The sequence below is a fragment of the Psammomys obesus genome, unplaced genomic scaffold (genome assembly GCF_907164565.1).
Source record: "Psammomys obesus unplaced genomic scaffold, mPsaObe1.curated_primary_1811, whole genome shotgun sequence".
Lineage (NCBI taxonomy): Eukaryota > Metazoa > Chordata > Mammalia > Rodentia > Muridae > Psammomys > Psammomys obesus.
In genome coordinates, this window is record NW_026596091.1 from 11,814,731 (window position 1) to 11,838,082 (window position 23,352).

Below are 23,352 nucleotides of genomic sequence, written 5' to 3' on the forward strand. Positions count from 1 at the left end.
CCCAGAACATGTCCATATTGGGAAATACAGTCTCTGTTGGATTTCCAGAGTGAGATGTTAATGTTCCAGCCAAGAAGTTTGGGAAATATAAGTCACATAAAACTAAATAAATCTCCCGCTATAAGACTTCTGAAGGTTTCGGATAGGCATGGCACTGTGCTTCATAAATTGCCTACATAAGGATGAATGATGCGCTGACTCTGAACTCTTGCTAAGTATTATCTTGAAGGACTGGAAGTACAGTTACACACATGGGAAGTAATCCCCACCTGTTTTCACTGGGAAATGATGGTGGTTTGAGTCAGACTGTCTCCCATAGGCTCATATGTTTAAATGCTTGTTAGTAGACCTGTTTGGGAAGGATTAGGTGGTGTGGCCTTGTTGGAGAAGGTATGTATCTGGGGGTAGGCTTTGCGGTTTCAAAAACCCACACCAGGCCCTGTCTGTTTCTGCCTGCTACCTATGGATCAGGATGTAAGGTTCTCAGGGCCTGCTCCACCACCATGCCTGTCTGTATCCTGCCATAATGACCACAGACTAACCACCTAAAACTGTAAGCTCCCAAGTAAATGTTTTCTTTTTAGAGTTGCCTTGGTCATGGTGTCCTTTTACGGCAATAGAACAGTAACTAAGACAGCAATAATTCACATGACGGAGTCAAAAAACTTTGTTTCTTAATTAGCTAAACAAATACAAAATGCTAACGATTAGATAGGAATCTGAGCAGAAAGGCTGACCAGATGCCAGTTTATATGGCTTCTCTACATTGGTTCAATATCCACTGTGTTTTTGTGTATACAAAGCCATGTACAGCCCAAGGCTTCTTGCAGGACTCTCACAGTTCTTGCATCTCCTGGGAGAAATGGCTTTAGGGTGTCTCCTTGTGTCTTGAACAGCAGCTGTTAAGAGTACTGGTTGACTGTCTACTTCCCACGCTAATTTTTTAGCTTCTCTAGGGCACAGCCTCGTTCATCTTTGTTTTCTCCAGAATCTAGTAAAGGATCTGGCCCATTTCTGGTGTTCAACAAAGGTTAGCTGAGCTGGAGTAAGAATTAAAATTTAAAGGGACTAAATTCTTGTCCCTGTCTCCACGATACCAGCCTAAGTCGTTTTATTGATTTTTGTTCATTAGGTCGGCCTGTTAGCTGGCATAGTGGAAAATCAGTCTTTGTCTTGAAACTTGGAGCTGTTTAGCACACATAAAACACACTTGCAGAGGGAAACACTTACACAAAAGGGATTTGTGGCCTTCACTCCATGCAGTTCTTCAGCGAGTGACGGGTGTACTAAAAGTTTTCGCTTTTCAATTCCAGGGCAGACCTTATACAAGAATGTCAGGAAGGTGTTAGAAAAACTAGGTAGTGTGGAAATAAAAGTGAAAAAATGTTGCCTCTTAGCTCAGGAAGGTCTGGGTTCTACCTCTGTCTTACATATTTCCTGTGTCACTAGGGGACCTTTTTAGGCTTTTAGGGCCCATTTCCCTAGAACTGACTAGGTGGCAATGATACTGTAGCTTTTCCTCTTGAGGACAGTATCAACTCCCACCTCATCTATCAGAAACAGTGCACACTCTACATAGCAGAATACAAACAGTCTAGCATTACAAGAAGATACAAAAGCAGAACCTAAGACTGGCAGGCAGGCCTTGGATGCAGATCTGAGTGCTGTGGCTAGCTGTGGAGGAGCTGCTGGGAACAGGACAAACATGAGGTCATAGAGACAAGCGAAAACATTTGAGGAATTTTGAAAAAGCCAATCAATACATGCTTAGGAAAGTGCCCTGCCTCACATAGGGTCATTTGAAAAAACAACCTCCATTCCATTAAAACATATATTTACTAGAAGGGGCGCTCTTAATGGGACTTGTTGGAAGTCAACATCACTTAAAGAGATGGTGTGGATAAGTACTGGCATTGGGATGCTGAGGTCTGAGGTCCTCAGCTGCACACTTCTATTAAAAAAAACAAACAAACAAAATACTGGCTTCTGAACAAGGTAAGCACAGCCACTGCCAACTGCTTGAGGGGCCATCTGTGGAGCCATGTCCCTCAACGGGCTTAGGGCTTCTTATCTTCTGTTCCTGTGGTAAGCAGGTGTCCTAGTTAGGGTTTCTAACTAGGAAACGCCATGGCCCAAAAGCAAATTGGGGAGGAAAGGATTTATTTGGCTTATAGTTTTAGGTCATAGTCCATCCCTGGAGGAAGTCAGGACAGGAATTCAAGCAGGCAGGACTGGAACCTGGAGACAGGAGCTGATGCAGGGGCCATGGAGGGGTGCTGCTTACTGGCTTGTTTGTCATGGCTTGCTCAGCCTGCTTCCTGATAGGACCTAGGACCATCAGCTCAGGGATGGCACCACCCACCATGGGCTGGGCCCTCCTCCATTGATCACTAATTGAGAAAACGCCCTACAGCTGGATCTCATGGAGGCATTTCCTCAACTGAGGCTCCATCTTCTCTGATGACTCCAGCTTGAGTCAAGTTGACACACAAAACCAGCCAGTACAGTGGGCTTAACCCACAGCTCCTCCAGCAGCTAACAAATGGGATAAAGAATCCAGGGGACTCAGCTTGGACCCAAACCGCATTCTAGTGTGGGGAGGTCCCTGAGTCCCTTTCAGCATTCATGATAACCCAGATGCACAGGTTCAGGCTGTGCCAGGGTCATTCAAGAATGCCCCAAGGCCAGAACAGCACATTCCTCTCTGCTCCCCACTGCTTCCACCCCACAGACAGTTGTCCTACTTGCTTCAATACAATTAGTCGGCACAATGGGGTCCTCACACAAGGAGGAGGGGCTAACCCCCCAAATCCCATTATTATCATTATCACTGTCATTAGAGTTTCACTGGACCATAAAGATGTGTCACCGCACAGGCTTCAAGCCTGAGATATACACAAGGACACATCTTCAGCTGGGAAGAAAGAGGGAAGGAAGGTAGATGTATAATGAATGATCTTCTGTCTCCAAGTGTCTTTTTGGCCCTTCCGCTAAATATCACAGTGATGCTGAAAGCTGCTCATGCTTCTTCAGTCAACAAGGCCTTCCAGGACCCCAAATTTAAAACTGCTAACCTTCCCCAACTCCTAATCAGTGTCCCTCTTTCCCTTTCTCAGTTTTATTGATTCCTGCTTGCCTTCTCCTGTGCTATTTCCTTGCTGGTTTTGAGGCCACTGTCATGCCCACCCATAACCTCAGAGTGCCACCTTCCTTAGAAACAATCTTTGAGGGAGTAATTAGTTAAGGAGCTCAAGATGTCATTATCCTGGGATTCGAGTCCTCAGTAACTGGTAACTTGCTAGAGAAAGGAGAGAGAGGTTTGGATGCATACAAGGAAGGAGACCAAGGGAGACTTGAGGCAGAAATAGCTATTCTACAACGATCCAAGGAGCATCAGGAACCACCAGAAGCTGGGACTCATGAGGGCAGGTCTTTCACTAGAGCCTCCACAGGGTCCCTGGCCCTGTTGACATCTTGATTTCAGACTTAGGTCTTCCAGAAGTGCAAAAGATACATTTGTGTTGTTTTGAGGCCACTAACTGGTAACTTCTCTTATGGCTACTCCAGGAAACTCAAATCCCTTATTCAAAGGACTTGCATGAATGTAGGGATCTCTGCAACTTACTGGGGGGTGCTGACAGTCCTAGAGTTGAGGACAGCATCTGACACATAGCGGGTGTTCAATATTTGTTGGATGAACGAGTAGAGTGGTTTCTGAAGCTGGAGGGGGCCTGAAATCCGTTCTCCTTCTCAGTTCACAGGTTATTATGAGATGTCCATGTGGGCACTTGCTCCAGCTTTGCCCTCTCTGAGGGACCCTTTCTCCTTCCTGTCTCTCTGCCTCTTTCTTACCATGGTAGACAATGGAATGGCTTAGGGGCTGGAGATAAACCCAGATTTGTATAATCTGAGGCTGGTGAAAAATAGCAGCTAAAGATGCCCACATCCTAATCCCTGGGACCCATGACTATGTCCCCTTCATGGTGAACACTTTGCAAATGTGGAATAGTTAAGGGTCTTAAGGTAGGGCTTTGCCATTATATCTGCAGGCCAATGTGAGCACAAAGATCAGAGATAAGAGTTTAGAACCTGAGGAGTCTGGAAAGGCTGTACTGTTGGCTTTGGAAATGCAGGAAGGAGAGGCTGATGAGGAATGTGAGCTGCCTTGAGAAGCTGGAAAGAGGAAAGAAATGAGGTGTTTCTCTAAGCTCTATCCGCACCTCTATTATAGTCCAGTGAACCCCCACTTCAGAATGCTCACCTCCAGAGTAAACATTTCACGCTCTTTGAAGACACCAAGTATTTCTTACACTAGCAGTTGGAGATCAAGGACAGTCCACACCTGTCTTCTCATCTATAATGTGGGGTGGTAGTCTTTCTGACCCGACTGCTTTGGGTGCCAGGAAGGACAAGCAGGCAAAGGGCGGGATCTCATGGAGGTCTGTGTTCAAGGCAGGTTATCTGTGACAGCACCCTCTGCTGGAGTTTGCTGGCAGGATGCCACAAGGGCAGGATGCAAGGGCAGCATCTGCAATGGACATTGTCCACTGGGGTTTCAGAAGGTGGTCACACGTGGTCACATAGTGGTCACACTATGGACTGCCAAGTTTTAGAACAATGGCACCCTGGTGGCGAGAGTTCCCATGGGGCTAACAATTGGCCCAGGGTTTTTGAAGAAATGCTCCTTAGGTAGAGGAGAGGCCTCAAGACAGGAAAGCAAGCTGGGCACCAGGAAGGGTTCCTAGTCAGCTCTTCATAATTCTTCACCTCTCTCCCATGTCTAGGTCCTCTCTGCTTCTGCCAGCAATCAGCGCTCAAACAGGGGCTGGGCCATGGGCTGCTTGCTACTAGACTGAGCTGAGAAATGATCTGTTTCAGAGTCACACATGTAGTATAGCCCAACAGTGGCTGAGGATTTCAAAACAGCTTCTAGGGGTCGCCTGAAGGTCTTCCAGCTGTCACCATGGGGGGAAAACACGCAGAAGAATATAGGGGGAGGTTAAATTTATACAAACAATCAAGGGGGCATCCAGAAACCCTGTAATTAGCATGTTGGGGGCTCTGCCTCTAACCCTGTGCATGGAGATTGTTAAGGAACACGGGCATGAGTTGCTGTTCCTGCATAGCCCGTTTTCTGAGAAGGACCCAGTCTAGGTTTCATTGTATGACTGCTCCCCAAGAAGCAGCCACCAAGCCAGGAGGAGATACAAGATGAACTCACGCTACAAATTACACGAGGAGAGGGGAGGTAAGTACATCTGACGCCCGACTTGATGAAACTCATCTGGCCTGCCATCATGATAATTTTTGCAAGACACAAATCTTTTAAAGACATGGTCCTTTGCTTAAAACCCTTTAATGTGCCCCCAGCACATACTAATTAAATCTAAACCCAGAGCCTTCACTTCCTGATCCCACCCAGCACCTTATCCCTTCCTTCCTTCCTAGCCAGTGTCTTAGAGACAAAATCCAACCTGCCACTCCTAAACAGATCCCTGGCTGAGCTGCTGCTTCAGCATGAAACGCCTCCAACCCTCTCTACCTGTGAAAATCTACATCATGTTTTCAGGCCCAGTTTGAGACTACCTTCCCTATGAAGCTGAGGGTGACCCTGACCCCAGTAGCTGACATTACCCCAACACTTGCTAGGAGTCAGATCATGCCTGAGATTTCAATGGCTATTACCTGATTTAATACTCTTAGCAGTCCCCAATGTGGATACTAGCAATCAGCCCTGCTTTGGCATAGATGGAGAAGAAACGTGCAGATCACCCAGACAAAAGCCCTGATCCCATCCCATGCGACCATTGAGGAGCTTCATTTCTTTCTCCTCTGCTGTGCCATTTGGTGTGCTAGTATGACAGTCAATGCTGTTTGTTGCTCGCCCCAAGTACCCCTCCCCTCCTACACCCTGCTCGGTAAAGAACACCTCTGTCTATCTGGTCCCCTAAGCCAGTTATCTGCACGTGACCCTCTGTAACCTACAGATGAGCCCCCTGTATCGCTGGTGAAAGAGTTAGAATTCACCCCCTTCTACAATCTCTCAGAAGTCCTCCCCTACCTGACCTAGTACCTACTCAGTACCTGAGCCACAGGAAGAATCTAGCTTTTTGGGGCTGTCAGTTCTTTCTTTTGTGCGATGTTGGGTCAAGGGAGAAAGAATACATCTCCCAGAAAAAATGGCGGCCACCCTTGATCTCTTATTTTTCATTTTACGGCCACTATTTTTAGTGTGCCATGCTCAAGGGAGAATTCAATTAATCACCAAATCTTGACAGTGCTCGCTTCCAAATAGCTGTTGAACTCTTAGACGTACCTGCTTCTCCCCGCTACCACGATAACCCAGCCCCAGGTTCCTCAGCCACCTGCTGAGGGGTCTGCCACCTCCCAGTTCCCAGGGATGACTCATCTTGCTCCAAAAATCATGCTCAGCTGTTCACTCTCCTGTTGTGAGCTGGGCAATAACTCGAGAATCTTCTCATAAAATTCAAGTTCTTTAACACAACTTCTAAGTCCTTCCCTCCTCTGCCCCATTGACCATGTTTCCCCTCATCTTCCGCCCCGACCACCTGTTACGCCATGTGCTCATTCACACTTTCCTTCAGGCCAGGAACTCATCGAATTTTTGCCAACCTATTCCCTCAGCCAGCCTCCCGTCCTGATATCTGACTATGCTTCAGATTTGGCTGAGTTACCCTCTTCTTCCTGAAGCTTTCCCCAACCTTTTAGTTTTGAGTTAGATGCTCAATCTGTGTCTCTATGAAATCCTATATGTCTTCCATGCCTATCTCTATTAATGACCTTGTTTCCTTCATCTCCTTTATTTTCCAGAGATCAGATTCACGTTCCCAAGTTCTTAAGCCCTCCTGTATCAAAATGACTCATCTATATATTGCCTTTGCCATGCCATTTTATAGCACATCCAATTGCACAGAAGAAAATAGTATATTTCCTTACCCTACTGATGTGGAGCTTGCTTTAGCAACGGAATATCAGTAAACAGGATGTGAGCAGAGGCTTCGAGTGCATCACATGACTTAGCTCAGTGTCTTCTACATCTGCTGACTTAAACAAGAGTAGGCACACAACCAGAACCCTATGACCCGAACCTGAGTTCCAACTATAGCACAGCACAAACCTCTCACTCCTCCCCACAGCTGACAAGTGGATCCCTACGTGAGAAAAACAAATGCAAATAAAGACCTGTGCTCTATGCCACTAAGAATCGAGCAGTCGCTCCTTAGGGATTCCTGAAACAGAAACTCAAAATAGACTGATCTCTACCCATCATTAGACTGTAAACACCATCTACACAAGAACTGTGCTTGTAGGTGGAACATCAGGCTTAGGACAAGTGGGTACTTCATAGATGTTGATGATCAGCTGTATGGCTGACTGAATGAACACTGACATGTCTGCCCCTCCCCAGCTTGCATGTTAATCCCTTAATGCCACGAATGGCATCTGTATTTTCTCAACCGCGCCTAGCTATCTCACTTCCCACACTGGGCCCTTGGTAGGGTTTCAACAAATACTTGTTGAAATTAGAGAAACTGAATTTTATGGGCTGGCTTGGGAGTCCACCCTCGATTTGTGACATTGTTTCTATGGGGAAATGTACTCTGTGAGTCAAACCAACTTGCAAATGAACTTTTGGAACCTCATCAGCTCATTGGTTGAGGATTGCCAGTTTTGTGGAAATCCATAACTGAACACATGTGCTATGCTCTGCAATATGGGAGAAGCAGAGGAACTGCTTCCAGCCCCAAGATATTCAGCCTGAAAAAAAAAAAAAATTCCCTTTCCACCCACCCACACAAATGCAGCGCAGGTTGAATTTGAGGTTCCCACAATAAAATACTAGACTTTCTAGACCTCATTGTTTACTTAATTGTTCTTCTTCTTCTTCTTTTTTGTCTGCTTATACTGGGTGCCTATTCTTAACACCAAATAAAAAAAAGAAATTAAGATTGTTTTCTTGGCCCCCCTCCCTACCCAAATCTACTTTCTAGACACGTATACAAGAAAGTTCAACCTTCTCAAGACAGAAAAGAAATTATTTTTCTAAATAAACCTGTGACATTTAGAATAAACACAGTGGGATGCTCCACCATCATCCGAAAACATCCCCTTTAGAATTCCTAATTTTGAATGGTACCAAGAGCTTAACATGAGTCACAGATCTGAAGCTTGGTTTCATTTTATCTTAGGCCAGAACCAAGCCAGCTGGGACCCAAGCGATGCGATGCAGCTGTGGAGGACCACCAGCCCTGACCCCGTTATGTCTGTTATACATAAAGCCGCTGGCACTGCCTGCCAGTCACTCAACCTACCTTAACCCAAGATGGTTTTGGAACACACTGTAATACAATAGTATTACAGGGAGAGGTAGAGCAATAAAGTTACGATGATGGGACAAGAAGAAAACAAAACAGTAACATAATATAGTAGTAGGTAGGGCGTGGCTATCTAACATTGGGTAGTCAAGTGGAGAGAGAAATGTCTCCAGACAGCAAGGAAATGGCTAATGCAGGGGAAAGTATGCTAACATGGAAAACTTCTAAATTCACGCAAAGACCCTGGGCAGGAATGCTATTGGAATGTTCTTGAACTGGAAAGACCATCAGTGAGGCCGAAGTAACCAAGGAGGAAGTGGCATGAGAGGTCAGAGCTGGAGATCAGAGAATGCCTTGTCTGCAGTAGGGGGTCAGGCTGTGTTCCAGGAAGAAGAACCGATGGGGGCAATTAATCTAGGAGGGTACCATCTGCTGGAGAGTTTTAAAAGATGGTTCCTATTGGGAAGGGGTCAGCAAGGGTGAGGGCACAAGAGGAGAAGCAGGGAAGCAGGACAGAGACCTTATAGCTACCTGTTAAGAATGGCTTGAGGGCCTCACCCAACTCTCTAACAGTCCCCTTCACCTGCTTTACTGTTCTCCCCTGGGAACACAGCTTGTCCCTCTATAGCAATGGTTCTCAACCGGTGGGTCACAACCTCTTTGAGGTTGAACAATCCTTTCACAGGGGTTGCTCAAGACCATACAGAAAAGACAGATATTTATATTACGATGCATAGCAATAGAAAATTATATAGCAAAACTACAGTGATGAAGTATCAACAACAACAACAAAAAATCATGGTTGGGGTTACCACAACACCAAGAGTTGTATGAAAGGGTCGCACAGCCTTGGGAAGATTGAGAACCACCAACGAAATTGCTGGCTGCTGTTTTTCACTTACCATAGGTAGCCCACTGGGCCTGATGGCCTCTGTGTCATTGTTTTCTTTATGAACACCTCCCAGAACTGAAATTCATGTTGTCTATGGATACCATCCTTGACTCCTCCTTATGCAACCACTTATGGAACCAACCCTCATCCACCTTACTGTTTACCTCTATTGACTATTTCATCCCTCCCTCTTCAATACTGGGCCCATCCTTCTTCTTGATGGCTGAGACTGACACACAGATTCATCTAATATCCTGGTGACCACTGTAGGCCCCTGACTGTTCTTTGCCCAGTAATCATGTCCTCCATCCCTTCTTCCATGACATAACAATCCTGCAGACATTATCCTTTCCAGCAGTTCTGTACCTCTATAGCCTCAGCTTTGAGCCCACATAGCCCATCCAGTACTTCCTTCCCAGTTCTCCAAAGGAAAGGTCCAGTGTATGAATCTTACCACCCTCTTGTGTCTCTTACCCAGAGTGTATCCCTACTTCCCTCCTTCATACCCAAGAGAACCTAACTATACACATCAATGTCTACAGTGGTCACTCCATAGGTCCCGCCCTTCTGGTACTTGTCCCTAATCTGGCTAACTGAATTCTACCCTGCCCATCAAAGACAGCCCTGAAGCTAGACTAGACTTGAGCACGGCAAACTGTGCTCTCTGTTCCAAAGGCAAGATCATCAGCATCAGGAGGGCCCTGGTATTGCCAGACACCACACTCGATTTTCTTTCTCTGTTCTTTGCCTGAGATCCTGTGTGCTTCCTGTTCTCCTTCTCAAACCTCCAGGTCTTCCTCTCCACAGGCTCCTCTAGACACCTTGCTCCTACTGGTCTAAGGTCACAGAGGATGTTAAGAGCAATATGAATAGACCCTGAGACCCGTTCTACTTCTACCAGCACTGAAGTCCAGACTCTACAACTTCCCTCCCCTCCTGGTCTGAGGCTACCCTTCCCACTGATGTATTAGGACTGCAACATATTCTCTCTCTCGCTTGCTCTGGATTTCCCAACAACACAGAGAAGCACTGGTGAGTCCTGTGTGTGCACACCCACACTTGCTCTTTCTTAAGGGAGAGTGTGGCCTCTTATTGAACTTAGAGCTCACCAATTTGGCTAGACTATCTGAACAATGGACTTCCAGAGGTGTTCCTTGCTCTGCTTCCCCAGCAATAGGATTACAGGCACATGCTAGCACAGCTGACTTTTCATATAGGTGCTGGAGAGCCAAACCGACTAAACCGAAACCTCTCCAGCCCCAGACACTTTTATTAAGACTGGTGAGATGGTGTGGAGGGTTGCTTTACCTGCCATGCTTGACAGTCTGAGTTTGGTCCCTGAGAGCCCTATGGGAGAAGAAGAGACCAACTCCCACGAGCTGTCCTCTGATCTCCACACACGGGCTGTGGAATACGCAGCAGCACGCTCCAATTGAAATGTAATGGAAAAAATGTTTTAGAACTCTAAACTCTCTGGATTCTACTTTCTGCCCCAGAATCTGCTCAGTGTCTCCTCTGCCATTCGTAATAACACCCCAAGTAGTCTCCCCTGCTCACCGATCACCATCTTTCGTGGCTCTAGCTCCCCTCCAAACAGGCCTCTGTCACAATCAATGATTGCCATCTACTAAGTCCAGTGATCAATTCCCCATTTGGCCTCCTTGGCAGGAGCTGGCAGAGCACACTGCTCTCTCCTCCTTTTCCTTCCTTGGCAACACATTCCTCCCTTAAATGCTTTCTCTTCCCTCTCTGATTCTTCATATTTTATTTAACCCCTTCTGTTGCTCTCTGACTAAACATCCCAGTGCTTGAATGCTCCAGTTCGTGAGGGCTCCAGTTCATGAGTCCTCCAGTACTTGAGTGATTAGCTCTTGAACATCTTCCCTTCTCCGTCATCACTCTCCCCAAACCCCTGCTCTGGTCATAAGCTTCTGTAAATACCAACTCCAAAATTCTATTACCAGCTTGGGCACCTCGCATCCACTCCTGGCCCAAGCTTGTTGAACAAGCAGTCACTACCTACATGCAGCTATTCAATCACCACCACCCATGAATAAACTGCCCAGAGCTCTCCAAAGACACACAGAGAAGCTACAGAAATGGAATGGATGGGGGGGGAGAATGCAGCAACCATATAATACTGGCTGTGATCAGTTAATTTCTTAAAGTCTACTCTTGGGCATGTAACACGAAGAAAAGGCTCCTGCCCAATTACAATTATTCATGAGAGTTTTCTCAGCCCAGCTTCTTTTGTCTGCCAGGGACTCTGAAGGAAAGAGCCCCTCGAGGAGGGGAGGAGGGCAAGGAGGAGGGCAGTCGCTCATATTGCAGCAGCTCTGACTGTGACTTCCTCCGCCAACTCTTAATTCATTCCATCTCCATATTTTTAGTTTGTTTCCCGAGCCTCTCCCTTACATCATAATCGCCCCTCTCCATTCATGTCTGCTGCTTGCCCCCATTCACTTCTCTATTGCCCTTCCTTCCCACAACTGCCCCTCTGCCCCATCTCTACCTGTTATACTGTCTTTTTTTTTTTTAATCTGTGTTCACCTTTAAAAACTGAAAGCACCAATCTGACAGCCACTGTTATGTGGCTTGTGTTTTTTTCCCCCTCTCATTCCTGCCTGAGCTGCAGTGAAGGCTCTTTCCTCCTTGCTTCTATAGCAAGAGCTGGAGTACTGGGTTGCCATGGCAACAGCAAATCCAACCAGGCTGGTCCCAGCGACGCTAGAAACTGCCATGGAGAGGAAGCTGCTACCAGTCGCCCCAGAGCCTAGATGGGTCGCGTACATCGTAATTCAAGACCAAGCTGGGCAGATTCTGCCTTGAGACAGAGATTGTACATCAGGCCCACGGCTATATGGCGTGCAAGAAGACAATGCCATCAATAATAAGGCTTCCACAGAGCAAGCGGAATACATGGCATGATGAGGATTCATTTGAAAATTTTCAAACATCCCCATTCTTTTTTTCTTCTCCAACAGAGAACCTTTTGACTCTCTCTCTCTTTCTGAATTCATCTTGATGAACTTGGTAGGAAGTAAACAGAAAATCCACCTGCACTGGCCTCTCCCATTTCATGTCACATTCTTGCCCCTCTTGCCCCCAGACTGGGTGGCCCTGTGTGGCCTGGGTCAAAGGACTTGATAGCACTGGCATGGCAAGGAACCATCTTCAAGAATGAATTATAGTTACACCTTGTATTTCAGCCCTGGGGAGCTCTGCTTCCTCACTGGGTGAGAAGGGATCATTAAAGTAGGGCAACAAGTGTTGAGCCACATGACACTTTCCGGAGAATGTGAGTTGGTGAGAAAGAATTCAGGAAATACCTGTGTAGCGGGAGGCACCAGCCACAGTGGGGGTCTGCCGCGCCTAAGCACTGCGAACATGATTTTCGTCTACTGCAGTTTGCAACACGAATTCTCCTCACCTGAAAATAAAGAGGACATCGGTTCAGACGGAATCACAGAAATGCTGGAGGTGTGATGCGGGGCCACAGGGAGCACCAAGAGTGTGTTTATCAACTTGAGTCCTGAACGGTTCTCCACAGTGGCATCCAACGGCAGGACTCAAGTTCTAGGTTATGCTGCAGTGCAGGGAGCTTCTGAAAGTACAGAAGGTCATCCCTATTCAACTCAGCGGCTCCTGAACACACAGATTCAACGAAGAGCAAATAAAAAACGTTTGGAAAAAAAACATTGTGTTTATACTTGTACAGGGCATTTTCATTCTCTCATTTCCTAAGCAGTACATTGGAATGATTTATATAATAGTAACATTATTGTATTATATTATAGGCAGGCATTATAATTAACATAAAGATGTGTACAGGAGGATATATACAGGATATATGCAAATTTTTGAGGGCTTTATAGAACCAATCCCTAGAAAATATCAAGAGACGAGACTCCCAGACTCCCAGACTCCCCTGTAACGGAGACTTTTGCTGAGTATTGGTTGGGTTGAGGAGCCTATATTATTAAGGGACTTCTCAGGTGAGTCCTCCCATAGTCAGGTTTCTGATCTGTGGCTAATTATTTTCATCGGTATCATGGAGCCAAGTCACCTCATTTTCATACAGGGACAGCCAGTATAAGCAGTGGCACTATGGAAATGAGTGTCTGGGAGTGAGCAGCGTTCTGCCCCAGAACAATCAGCATGAGTCTAGCAAGGGATGCAGAAACGAAGTGGTGTTAGGGGACCTCCATCACTTCCAGTCCTGGCTAGTTGGCTCACATCCATTCCATTGGGAGTGCAGATAACAGAAACAGGACAGGGCTAAGGGTGTAGTTTAGTAGTCAAGCACCTGTCTAGCATGCTCAAGGTGCTGGGTTTGATTCCCAGCACTGCCAAGAAAAAGAAAGAAGGAAAAAAAAAGAGATAGAGAGGGAGTTAAAATCATCCCCTGTCCCTAGAGGGCCTTTCCCGTTCATCAGTCAATAGTGCTGGGCAGATCCTGGCAGCAAGCAGAGGCAGTGGTAAGCATGGATTGCCTGGCACATTTTCTGAAGGCAAAATTGCACAGCAGGTAGTAAGAAAACTTGTGGAACTCATTATCCTAAGAAGCTGTGCATGCTGGGAGGTATGAGTAGAGAAATGGAGAATTCTAGAACGAGTTTGTGGTGAAAACAGGGCATGTCCTGAGGACGGTCCTCCAATGCAGCGTTGACGTCATGCAGGATCACTGCGCCCTCTCATTCCATAGTCCTCTGTGCTGCTGACACATGCAGCTGGAAGACCGCACATCTAAGCCAGAATTAACCAGAATGTGGATATTTATTTCCTTGCAGCTCATGAAACATCTTTCTAATTCTGAGGGATTTTATTAAGTGTCACATAATCTCTCTAACCTTGTTTCCTTGCCTGTGAAAACGGCACTGGTACAACCGACTTCACGGGGTTATTGCAAGCATAGTCCGAAGCATGCTAAAGAAGTTGTGTCATAAGTACTAGCTATTACTATTATGGGAGAAGATGGTGCCATGGTCCAGCAAACATGAACAGTAAGTTTCCTCAGCACAGGCTTGTGTGAGCCTTTGAATATGTCCAGCACCATGATACTGTAAAGACATTAATAACAATGGATCACAGAACCAAAAACACTTGCTGAGAACCTTCAGAGAAATATGAGTCTCTAGAACATTCTTCAAGAATGACCATTTAATGTACTTAAACAAACATAACTCTATGTAAAAGATAAGGTACTATGATTATTACATTAGACCACTACCACGCTGTGGAACTATTCCTCATCAGTACACATATCTGCATCTATATGGGCACATACTGATACCTCTTTACAGATTTTCCATGGGTTTTTAAATTAATAATATCTTCCTAATGTCTAGGAGGGACATTCCTTGCATTTGGACTCTTGGGTGATCATGTTTGCACAACCATACTCAACTAATAGGTTTTTGTTTTAGGTTTTTTGGAGACAAGGTCTGTCTGGCTCTGTAGCCCATCTACCTTGCCCAAGCTTTAATTTGCGATCCTCCTGCCTCTGCCTCCTAAGTACTAGGATTATAAGAGTGCTCCACCATGGTTGGCTAAGCAGCAGAACCTCTTGCAACAATGCTACACTGAAGGCTATAGGGACAAGAAGTTTGACGCCTTCTTGGAAACTGTCCCTAAGGTCTTCAGGCTGCAAGTGAACAGGGACTAAAAGTCTTTCTTTTCTGGGAAGTGAAGATCTCTGAACTACTTTTGGTGCACTCATGGCAGTCTTCAATCAACAGCACTGGGTTTCAGGGTTCTGAAAGAATTTTTGTGGGGAGTGATGAGAATTTATGAGTTATTTGCAACATTTCAAAAAACAAAATAGAAAAACATGCACAGATTAAGCCAGACTTCCAGTGTCTTTGCTTGGGGGGTTGGAATTTTATCAGCTCTGCATTGTAGCACAGTCAGTACTCTGGCTGGCAGTTTTGAGATGTCCTTGATAAATAAAGCCTGGGAATGGGAATGGTTACTTAATAAACACAGTTGAACCGACAAAAGTCTTTAATATGGGATCCCAGGGAAGAGACATGATAAGGAGTATTTGGATATCAAAGCAAGCCTGCAACAGAAGGCTGTGCAAGGTGAAAAGGCTGTGGGGTTTAGATGTGACCATCTTAATGTGTTATTGCATATATCTGACTCTTCCAGCTGCAGAGAACACTGTCAACTTTCTACGAATGTTTGATCCTGTCGTCCCCTCCTGTGACTCAAAAAGCAAGTATGAGTAGGACCATCCTCCTGAGGACGGCTGAAGGAGAAAGGGTGAGAAACAGGGCTGGGGGCACCTGTGACATCCATTCATAACTATCTAAGTCTCCATTACCTTCTTCATACTTAGTGTTCAAAGGTCATGGGTCAAAACTACCAGGCCAGGATATTCTATCATTCACAAGTTTGGAATCTGATGTCATTTTGTATGGGTCCTCTTAAAGATACATACACACATAGACACATTATACATCATTATACATGTATACACATATACATTATAGATACACCATATATCTACATACACATATGTATGTACATATACATTATATACATATACCCACACACAAACACACACAACATGTATATGTATGTATATATATATCTCCTAGAACTACTTTTTCCCAGTCTTAGACTTTTCATATATGAGTTGAGTAGTAATTTCCTAAGACGTGTCATTAGTATTCTTTATGGTACACATGTGCATGTGCGAACACAACTCAGCGCATATACAAAGAAACCATACAAAGAACAATGGTTCCCATACTGTGATAACTCAATTAAAATTCATTCCGTTTTCTTAAAGACAAAGGAAATGTTGAAAAGGTATTGTTTTCATTTCAGTAAGCAGAAACAAGAAAAGCTAAAACATCCAGCTAAATTAAGAGAGAGAGAGAGTGTAGAGTGAGTGACAGAGATTTCCTGGTTCATGAATGTGTATGAGACTGTGGCCTGATATTAACCCCGAGTTCCAAAGCCAGTCCCATTGGGTATTCTCATAAACGCATCTCCCCGCTCAGAGCCCACACAATAAATGTGTAAATTCAGTTACTTTGCTGATTATGCGCCATTTGCAAGCACACATCCCCCCCCCCCCCGAAAAATCTGGCACTGGAAATATAGCCAATAATAAAATTGTCTAAATGGGTAATATTTCTTGCTTAGTTATTGACGACAGTCAGTATGGGTTTTAATTCCATGCCATTGAGCCGCTGTGGCTCTCCTTGAAGCCCCCAGCGCTGTTTAAACCTGGTGACTCAAAGTAAAAGCTTTGCCACTAGATAAAGACATCAATGAAATAATTGCTATTCGTAAGTCAGAAGCAATAACCAGCATCTTCACCTACCTCTTTCCCAGCTGTTAGATAGATGTAGGAGTCCTTCACAGGATGAGGAACAAGCTTGTAGAACACGGGTGTTTCTTCTTTAATCTCATAGATGACCTCTGGACAATTTGAAGTCAAATTCTCACCAAGAACAACCTTTCGTTTTTTTCAAAAAAAAAAAAAAAGAAAGAAAGAAAAGAAAGAAAGAAAGAAAGAAAGAAAGAAAGAAAGAAAGGAAAGAAATATAATTTCTAGTGAGTATTCTGAATATCAGGATAGTAAGACCTGTAGCTTAACCCCAAGGCCATATTCTTTCCCTACTCATGAAACTATCTGTAAGCACAGGCCCAACTGTGAAAAACACACCATCGGAAATACAGCCAATAAAAATATTGTATAAATAGGTAACATTTCTTGCTTCATATATATCTATATGAACAGGTATACATACATAGTGTGTGTATGTATGATGTGCATGTCTGTATGACTGGGTGGGAGAATATATTTCTTAATCATCCTCTCATAACTCTATCTTTGACAAGGCCGAAAATACCAACTAGAGGGCAAGAGAAAAAGTCACCAAAACACTGACAGACAGCCACCCTTCAATTCTGGGGCAGTATTCTTACCTGTGAACACTTGTTTGCACAATTTCTGACCAGACCTGGCTCTATCAGAAGCCACAAGCAACAGCTTCCTTAGTACCATGCCAAGAGTGACCTTGAAACTAAAGGCAGTATCTGTTCAACATATATTTGCATGGGGTAGTCTGTGGCTCCTCCGGGTTCTACATAGTCATGCATTCTAAAGCCACCCCGACAAGTTCACAGGGATAGACAAGTGTGTATGTGTTTACATATAAAATAGAAGCAGGTGCAAATCAGCATTCTGTGGTTTGGCAATTAGACACCTGAGTGTCATTCAGCTTCAGTCAACAAACATTTACCGATCACCTATAGACTGTTTGGGGTTTAGAAAAATAGCTCTGAACACAATGGGCGGTGGGGCAGAAGTGGGAAAAACCAGATCAGGGAAAGAAATCCTACCCTCACGAAGTGCACACCGCATGGCAGTTTGGGGAGTAGACAGTGGCCTCGTCCACACACTGGGACTAGTAAGTACACAATACGGTTGAACGTGATGAGTGAGAGACCTTAAAGCAGAAACGGAGAATGCGGGCTTGTGGCGGGCCTTTTAAAGAGACTGGCAGTCATTTAAGTTCTGGATGAACCTTTTTGGTTTTAATTTATTCATTTTATGTGCATGAGTATTTTCTGCATGGATGACTGGGCACCAGATATATGCCTTGTGCTTGCAGAGTCTAGAATTGGGCATCGGATCCCTTGAGGTTAGAGTTTCAGATAGCTGTGAGCCACTGTGTGGGTGCTGAAAATTGAACCCAGGTCCTCTGGAAGAGCAGCCAGTGCTCTTAACTGCTGAACCATAGCACAAGTTTGTTTGGGTTTTTCTGTTTGTTTGTTTGTTTAATTTAAAGAGGCCCAGTCAATGCAGAGTCCCTACAGGAAGAGGCCAATGTGGTATGACAGAGCAGAAGATGAGCAGTGGAGTCACGTGGTGAAGAGGCAGGCACAGGTCCTTCAGCATGTGTGGTCCTGCCTTCCACTCTGGAGGAAAAGAAACCCCCATCGAGGACTTGGAACAGATGGGTGGCAAGGCAAAGACGTAGGGCCCATGTGTGCAGGTCAGATGAGCTACCACTGTCATCATAGAGACTTGGCATGGGGACCTGGGATAGGCCTGGCTCTGCCTTTAATTGGCAGCCATGCCACTTTGAACTAATACATTACTCAACCTCTGGAACCACCCTTTCCTTGTCTATAAACTGAAGCTAATAATATCTTTGTAGGTTCTTCTAAGAACTGAAGAAGAATCGTGAGATACTTAACATGCAATCAATAACCAATGTATAATAACCTATGGCTAGATTCCAAGTTCCCTTTCGGTAGGGACCACGTTCAAATCATGTTCAGATCTATTCCTCCAACCAGTTCAGTCCTTTAAAAAGCGATGGCATCAACATTTTTGTCAGTTGGAAACATCTAGATACCTAAATTCATGTTTTTATTACGTGTTAAATTATTTTTATGTGTCTTGTTGGACAGGGTGAAGGCATGGGTATGTAAGTATAAAGGTCAAAGGACAACTTGCAGGAATTGGTTCTCTTCTTACATGGGTCCAAGTTACACTCATCTATCCCATGAGCAGTTACATGCCTACCCCAGCATACCCTCATGGCACCTTAGCATTTGCTGTGTCATCACCAGCTATTTATCATAGGCAACAGCTTCCTTGTACTCTTCACCTCCTGGCATGCTTCTGAGTCTGGCATTGCCCCGTAACTTCAAGCCATCATCTGTTTGATCAATCCCCAGTGGATTTGTGCTACTAATCCCAAGACTACTCAGCAAAAACAGCAGAAGCACAGGGGAAGTCAATCTCGTTAACCAAAATATATTAAAGATGACTTTTTAAAAATCCACCTTAAAGCCGGGCAGCGGTGGCTCACCCTTTTAATACCAGAACTCCAAGGCAGAGGCAGGTGGAGCTCTGTGAGTCCAAGGCCAGCCTGGTCTACAGAGTGAGTTCCAGGACAGGTAGGGCTACACAGAGAAACCCCGTTGTGAAAAACCAAAACCAAACCCACGCTGAAAAAAAAAATCCCCCTTTAAAATAGCAGCAGTTAGGTCTCAGAGTGGTAGGAAAGATCTGTGGCTCATCTGAAAATGACTCTAGAGATGTGCTTTGCAACATGGTAGCTACCAAACACATAGGGCTATTTGAGTTCAATTAAAAGCTCACTTTCTCACTCATCCTAGCCATATTTCAAGTACTCACTAGTCAGCCACAGCTAGTGCTGCCATATTGGCGAGTGCAGGTGCGGAATACTTCCATCAGTATGCAAAGTTCTACTGAACAAGGCCACCCTACAGAGAAGAGTTAGGTGGCTGGAACCGAGGGGGCAGGCAGGCACTGAGCCCGAAAGTGATAGGCTTGCCAGGAATTGCCTAACTCATAACTAACTTGTAAGTTTCACTATGACTTAGCTCAGAATCAAACAGCTGCTATGGTTCTGGAAAGGAATGGTCCAAAAGGAAAGAGAAGAAGCTAGCTAAACAACAAAAAGATTGACAGAAAGACTCTCAGGTAAGCATCAAGAAAGGGTGCTGCTTCCATCCCAATTCAGGAAGTCATCCTGTCAAACTCCCTCGGGAAAGCGCCCTGTGCCACCTTTCGAACCCTAACCTTCAACCTGGACCAAAGCAAACCTTCAGTGCTAACTTCCAGGAAGCTTAGGAAGCAGAAGTCACAGAGCAAGCTAAATAAAACAGGAAGCAAACTGGCAGATCCACAATGAGAGACACTGCGGGACCCAGACCTGGCTTTTGAGTAAGCCAGTGGGACAGAATAAAGCAAGCAGGAGGGGTGCTTTAGGCAAAAGGCAACCAAGTGTGCTCCAGACACCAATTTGAACCAAATAATTTTAAGTGTATTTTTAATCAATTGTGAAATTTCAGCTATATTCAGTAGATAATCCTAAGGAATTACAGATGATTTTGTTAACTGTGATAATGACATTATAGTCACAGTTGGGAACATGATAATAATTTCTCAGAGAGGCATAATGAAATATATTGGGGTAAATGTCATAGCGTCTGGAATTTGCTTTACAATAAGAAGAGACATAAAATCATAAAAGCACCATCTCTCATACGTGTTGGGTGAGTCGGGACTGTATAGCACCTCTGACAGAGTCTCAAGCCATCTACCCTTGCCGCGCAGCTGGGAAGGTAGGAGGGTGCCGACACCCATCTGCTTACTTGACACGCTGAAGACGAGGTACCAGCATCCTCCCACAATCCCAATTAAGGCAGGGAAGCCTTTCTTTCCTAAAAACGCTTGATTGCTCCCAGGTATGCCTTGCCAGGGCTTATCAACAATGTCCTAAACAAGATCCTTGGCACAGCCTGCTCACCAGGGATGCTGGGTGTGAAGGGGCAAGTGTCAGGGGTGCTGGAACTAAGACCCATCTGGAAAACAATCTAGTTAGTCATGAAAATTATAAAGCATATATTCTCGGACCCTAAAGCCCTCTGGTGTGTGTGTGTCAACATATGTTCATCATAGCATCCTATTTTAAGTGTAAAACTATATAAATATCAGTAATAGGGAATTATGTAAACAATAAGGTTCTGAAAACAATAGTGTAAAAACAAACAGGGTTACCTAAACAATAGTGTAAAAAGTGAAGTCCTCTTCAGCCATCAATATAACTAGAAAGCTGAGTAGTATTCCATTGTGTAAATGTACCACAACTTCTATATCCATTCCTCCGTTGAGGGACATCTGGATTGTTTCCAGCTTCTGGCTAGTACAAATAGAGCTGCTACTAACATGATTGAGCAAATGTCCTTGTTGTATACTTGAGCATGTTTTGGATATATGCCTAGGAGTGGTATAGCTGGATCTTGAGGAAGTGCTATTCCTAATTTCTGAGAAAGCACCAGACTCATTTCCAAAGTGGTTGTACAAGTTTACACTCCCACCAGCAATGGAGAAGGGTTCCCCTTTCTTCATAGCCTCTCTAGCATGTGTTATCACTTGAGTTTTTGATCTTAGCCACTCTGATGGGTATGAGGTGAAATATCAAGGTTGTTTTGATTTGCATTTCCCTGATGACTAAGAACACTGAACATTTCTTTAAGTGTTTCTCTGCCATTCAGTGTTCCTCTATTGAGAATTCTCTGTTTAACTCTGTACCCCATTTTTCAATTGGATTACTTGGCTCTCTGATCACCTTCCCCTGAGGGGTGCAGCCTTGCCAGGCCACAGAGGAAGAAAATGCAACAGTCCTGATAAGATCCAATAGGAAGGGGAGGAGGCCCTCCCTTATCAGCGGACTAAGGGGAGGGGCATAGGGGGAGAAAAGGGAGGGAGAGTGGGATTGGGAGGGGATGAGGAAGGGGCCACAGCTGGGATACAAATTGAATAAATTGTAATAAATGATAATTTAAAAATTGTAATAAATAATAATAAACTTTTACAAATTAAAAATTAGAAAGCATTTTTATTGTTCATATAGTATTTTAACATGTTATAGTTTATTTACATAAAAACAACTGTTTCTATATGCACACATATATTTAATATGTTATATGTTCAATAAAAATGTGAGGAGAAAAGACCCCTCTTTTGCTTGGATGTATGTATGTGGATATATATGTTTATACATATATGTGTATATGTACATGTATGCTTCTATATATGTTTATGCCTATATGTGTATATGTACATGTATGCATCTATACATGTACACACATGTCTATAGAACATGTACACACATGTCTATAGATGCATACATGTACATATACACATATAGGCATAAACATATATATATACACATACATACACACACACAGTAGAAAGCTGTCAGTGAAACTTCTTTCTTTGATTGCAGCAGGAGCCTAGAATGAGAAGTTAGGAATGGGTGTATTTCACGATGAACCACTATGTGGTTTGAAACCATGGCCATGTATTATCTTTAAAAATAAAGACATAGGATCAGGCATGGTGGCACAAATGATCAATTCCAATACCAGAGAGGCAGAGGTAGGGAGATCTCTTGGAGGTTTGAGGCTAGCCTAGTCTATATACAGAGTTCTGGGCCAACCAGAGCTACACAGTGAGGTCCTGTTCCACAAATGAATGAATAAGTAAGTAAGTAAATAAATAAATAAATCGACTGAAAATTTAAAAATTTTGAAGGAGAGTGGGTCAAACTGCCTTTCTTTTGGCTGGATTATGCAAACAATGACCTCCTCTACACCTCTATGCCCTGGACAGAACAACAAGGGCAAGTTTTAATTTTTATTCCCCAATCCCAAATGTACTCCACTGAGAGTTTGGGACATCTGCTTGTGTGGTCCCTGGTCCCATCTGTCTCCTTCATCCACATGGGTTTCCGCTCACATCTCCCAGCCCACGGCCCAGGCTCACGGAGGATCTCTCGGACTTTCAACGGCAGACTGCGTGAGGATAGCTGAGCAGAGAGAGAAAGCCACGGAGACTACAGCAAGGGAAAGCATTGCTCCCTGGCCCAGTTTAGCTGAGTGGCTTTGGGGAAAAAAATAGGATCAGAGGAGCAGTGCAGGAAGGAGCCATGAGTCACAGCAACCCAAAACGGGTGCAATTTTGCATAAGAGAAACCTCATCCAATTCGCACACCATGCTGCTCGGGCGTGATTCGTGTGGATTTTTATTTATTGCTTCCAGCCTGTCACCTAATCTGGAGTCACTCTGTGCCTCCTCTTTGTATAGTCTTAGATACTTATCATCATCCAGACTCACCTCCTCCGAGGAGCTCTCCTGATTGCCTGCCTCTCCACTCCAACCACTGTCTTTCTTTCTCCATCCCTCTTGTTTTCTTCTCAGCACTTACTCTCTGAAATGACTTTATCAGTAGACAATTAAATTACTTGTTTTCTGCCTTTGCTGCCCACACCACACTCACTCGGCAGGAGGGTAAGGCTTGTTTTTTAGGCTCATCTTCCTTGTTGCTGTTCTGAGACAGGTGTGTCACTATGGAACCCTGGTTGGTCTAGAACTCACTCTCCAACTGACAGAGATCCTCCTGCCTCTGCCTCCCAAGTGCTAGGATTAGCACACCTATCTATTTTGATTCACCTTTGTCTCCAAGTAGCTAGAACACTGCCTGGTGCAGAAGGAAGAAAGGCTTCAGAAAAGTATTAATTAAGCAGAATGCTACTCTATTAGCATTCAAGATTTCCCAA

The 23,352-nt window shown here is 44.5% G+C and overlaps 1 protein-coding gene across 1 annotated transcript in view; it reads right to left on the bottom strand.

Moving 5' to 3' along the window:
- Plxnc1 (plexin C1) overlaps window positions 1-23,352 on the bottom strand; it is a 149,798-nt gene that overhangs the window by 98,927 nt on the left and 27,519 nt on the right. The window contains exons 3-4 of the mRNA XM_055627954.1: window positions 16,565-16,699; window positions 12,558-12,658 (exon numbers count right to left, since the gene is read on the bottom strand). Coding sequence (XP_055483929.1) covers window positions 12,558-12,658; window positions 16,565-16,699 — 236 coding nt within the window. The remainder of the gene's footprint in view (window positions 1-12,557; window positions 12,659-16,564; window positions 16,700-23,352) is intronic.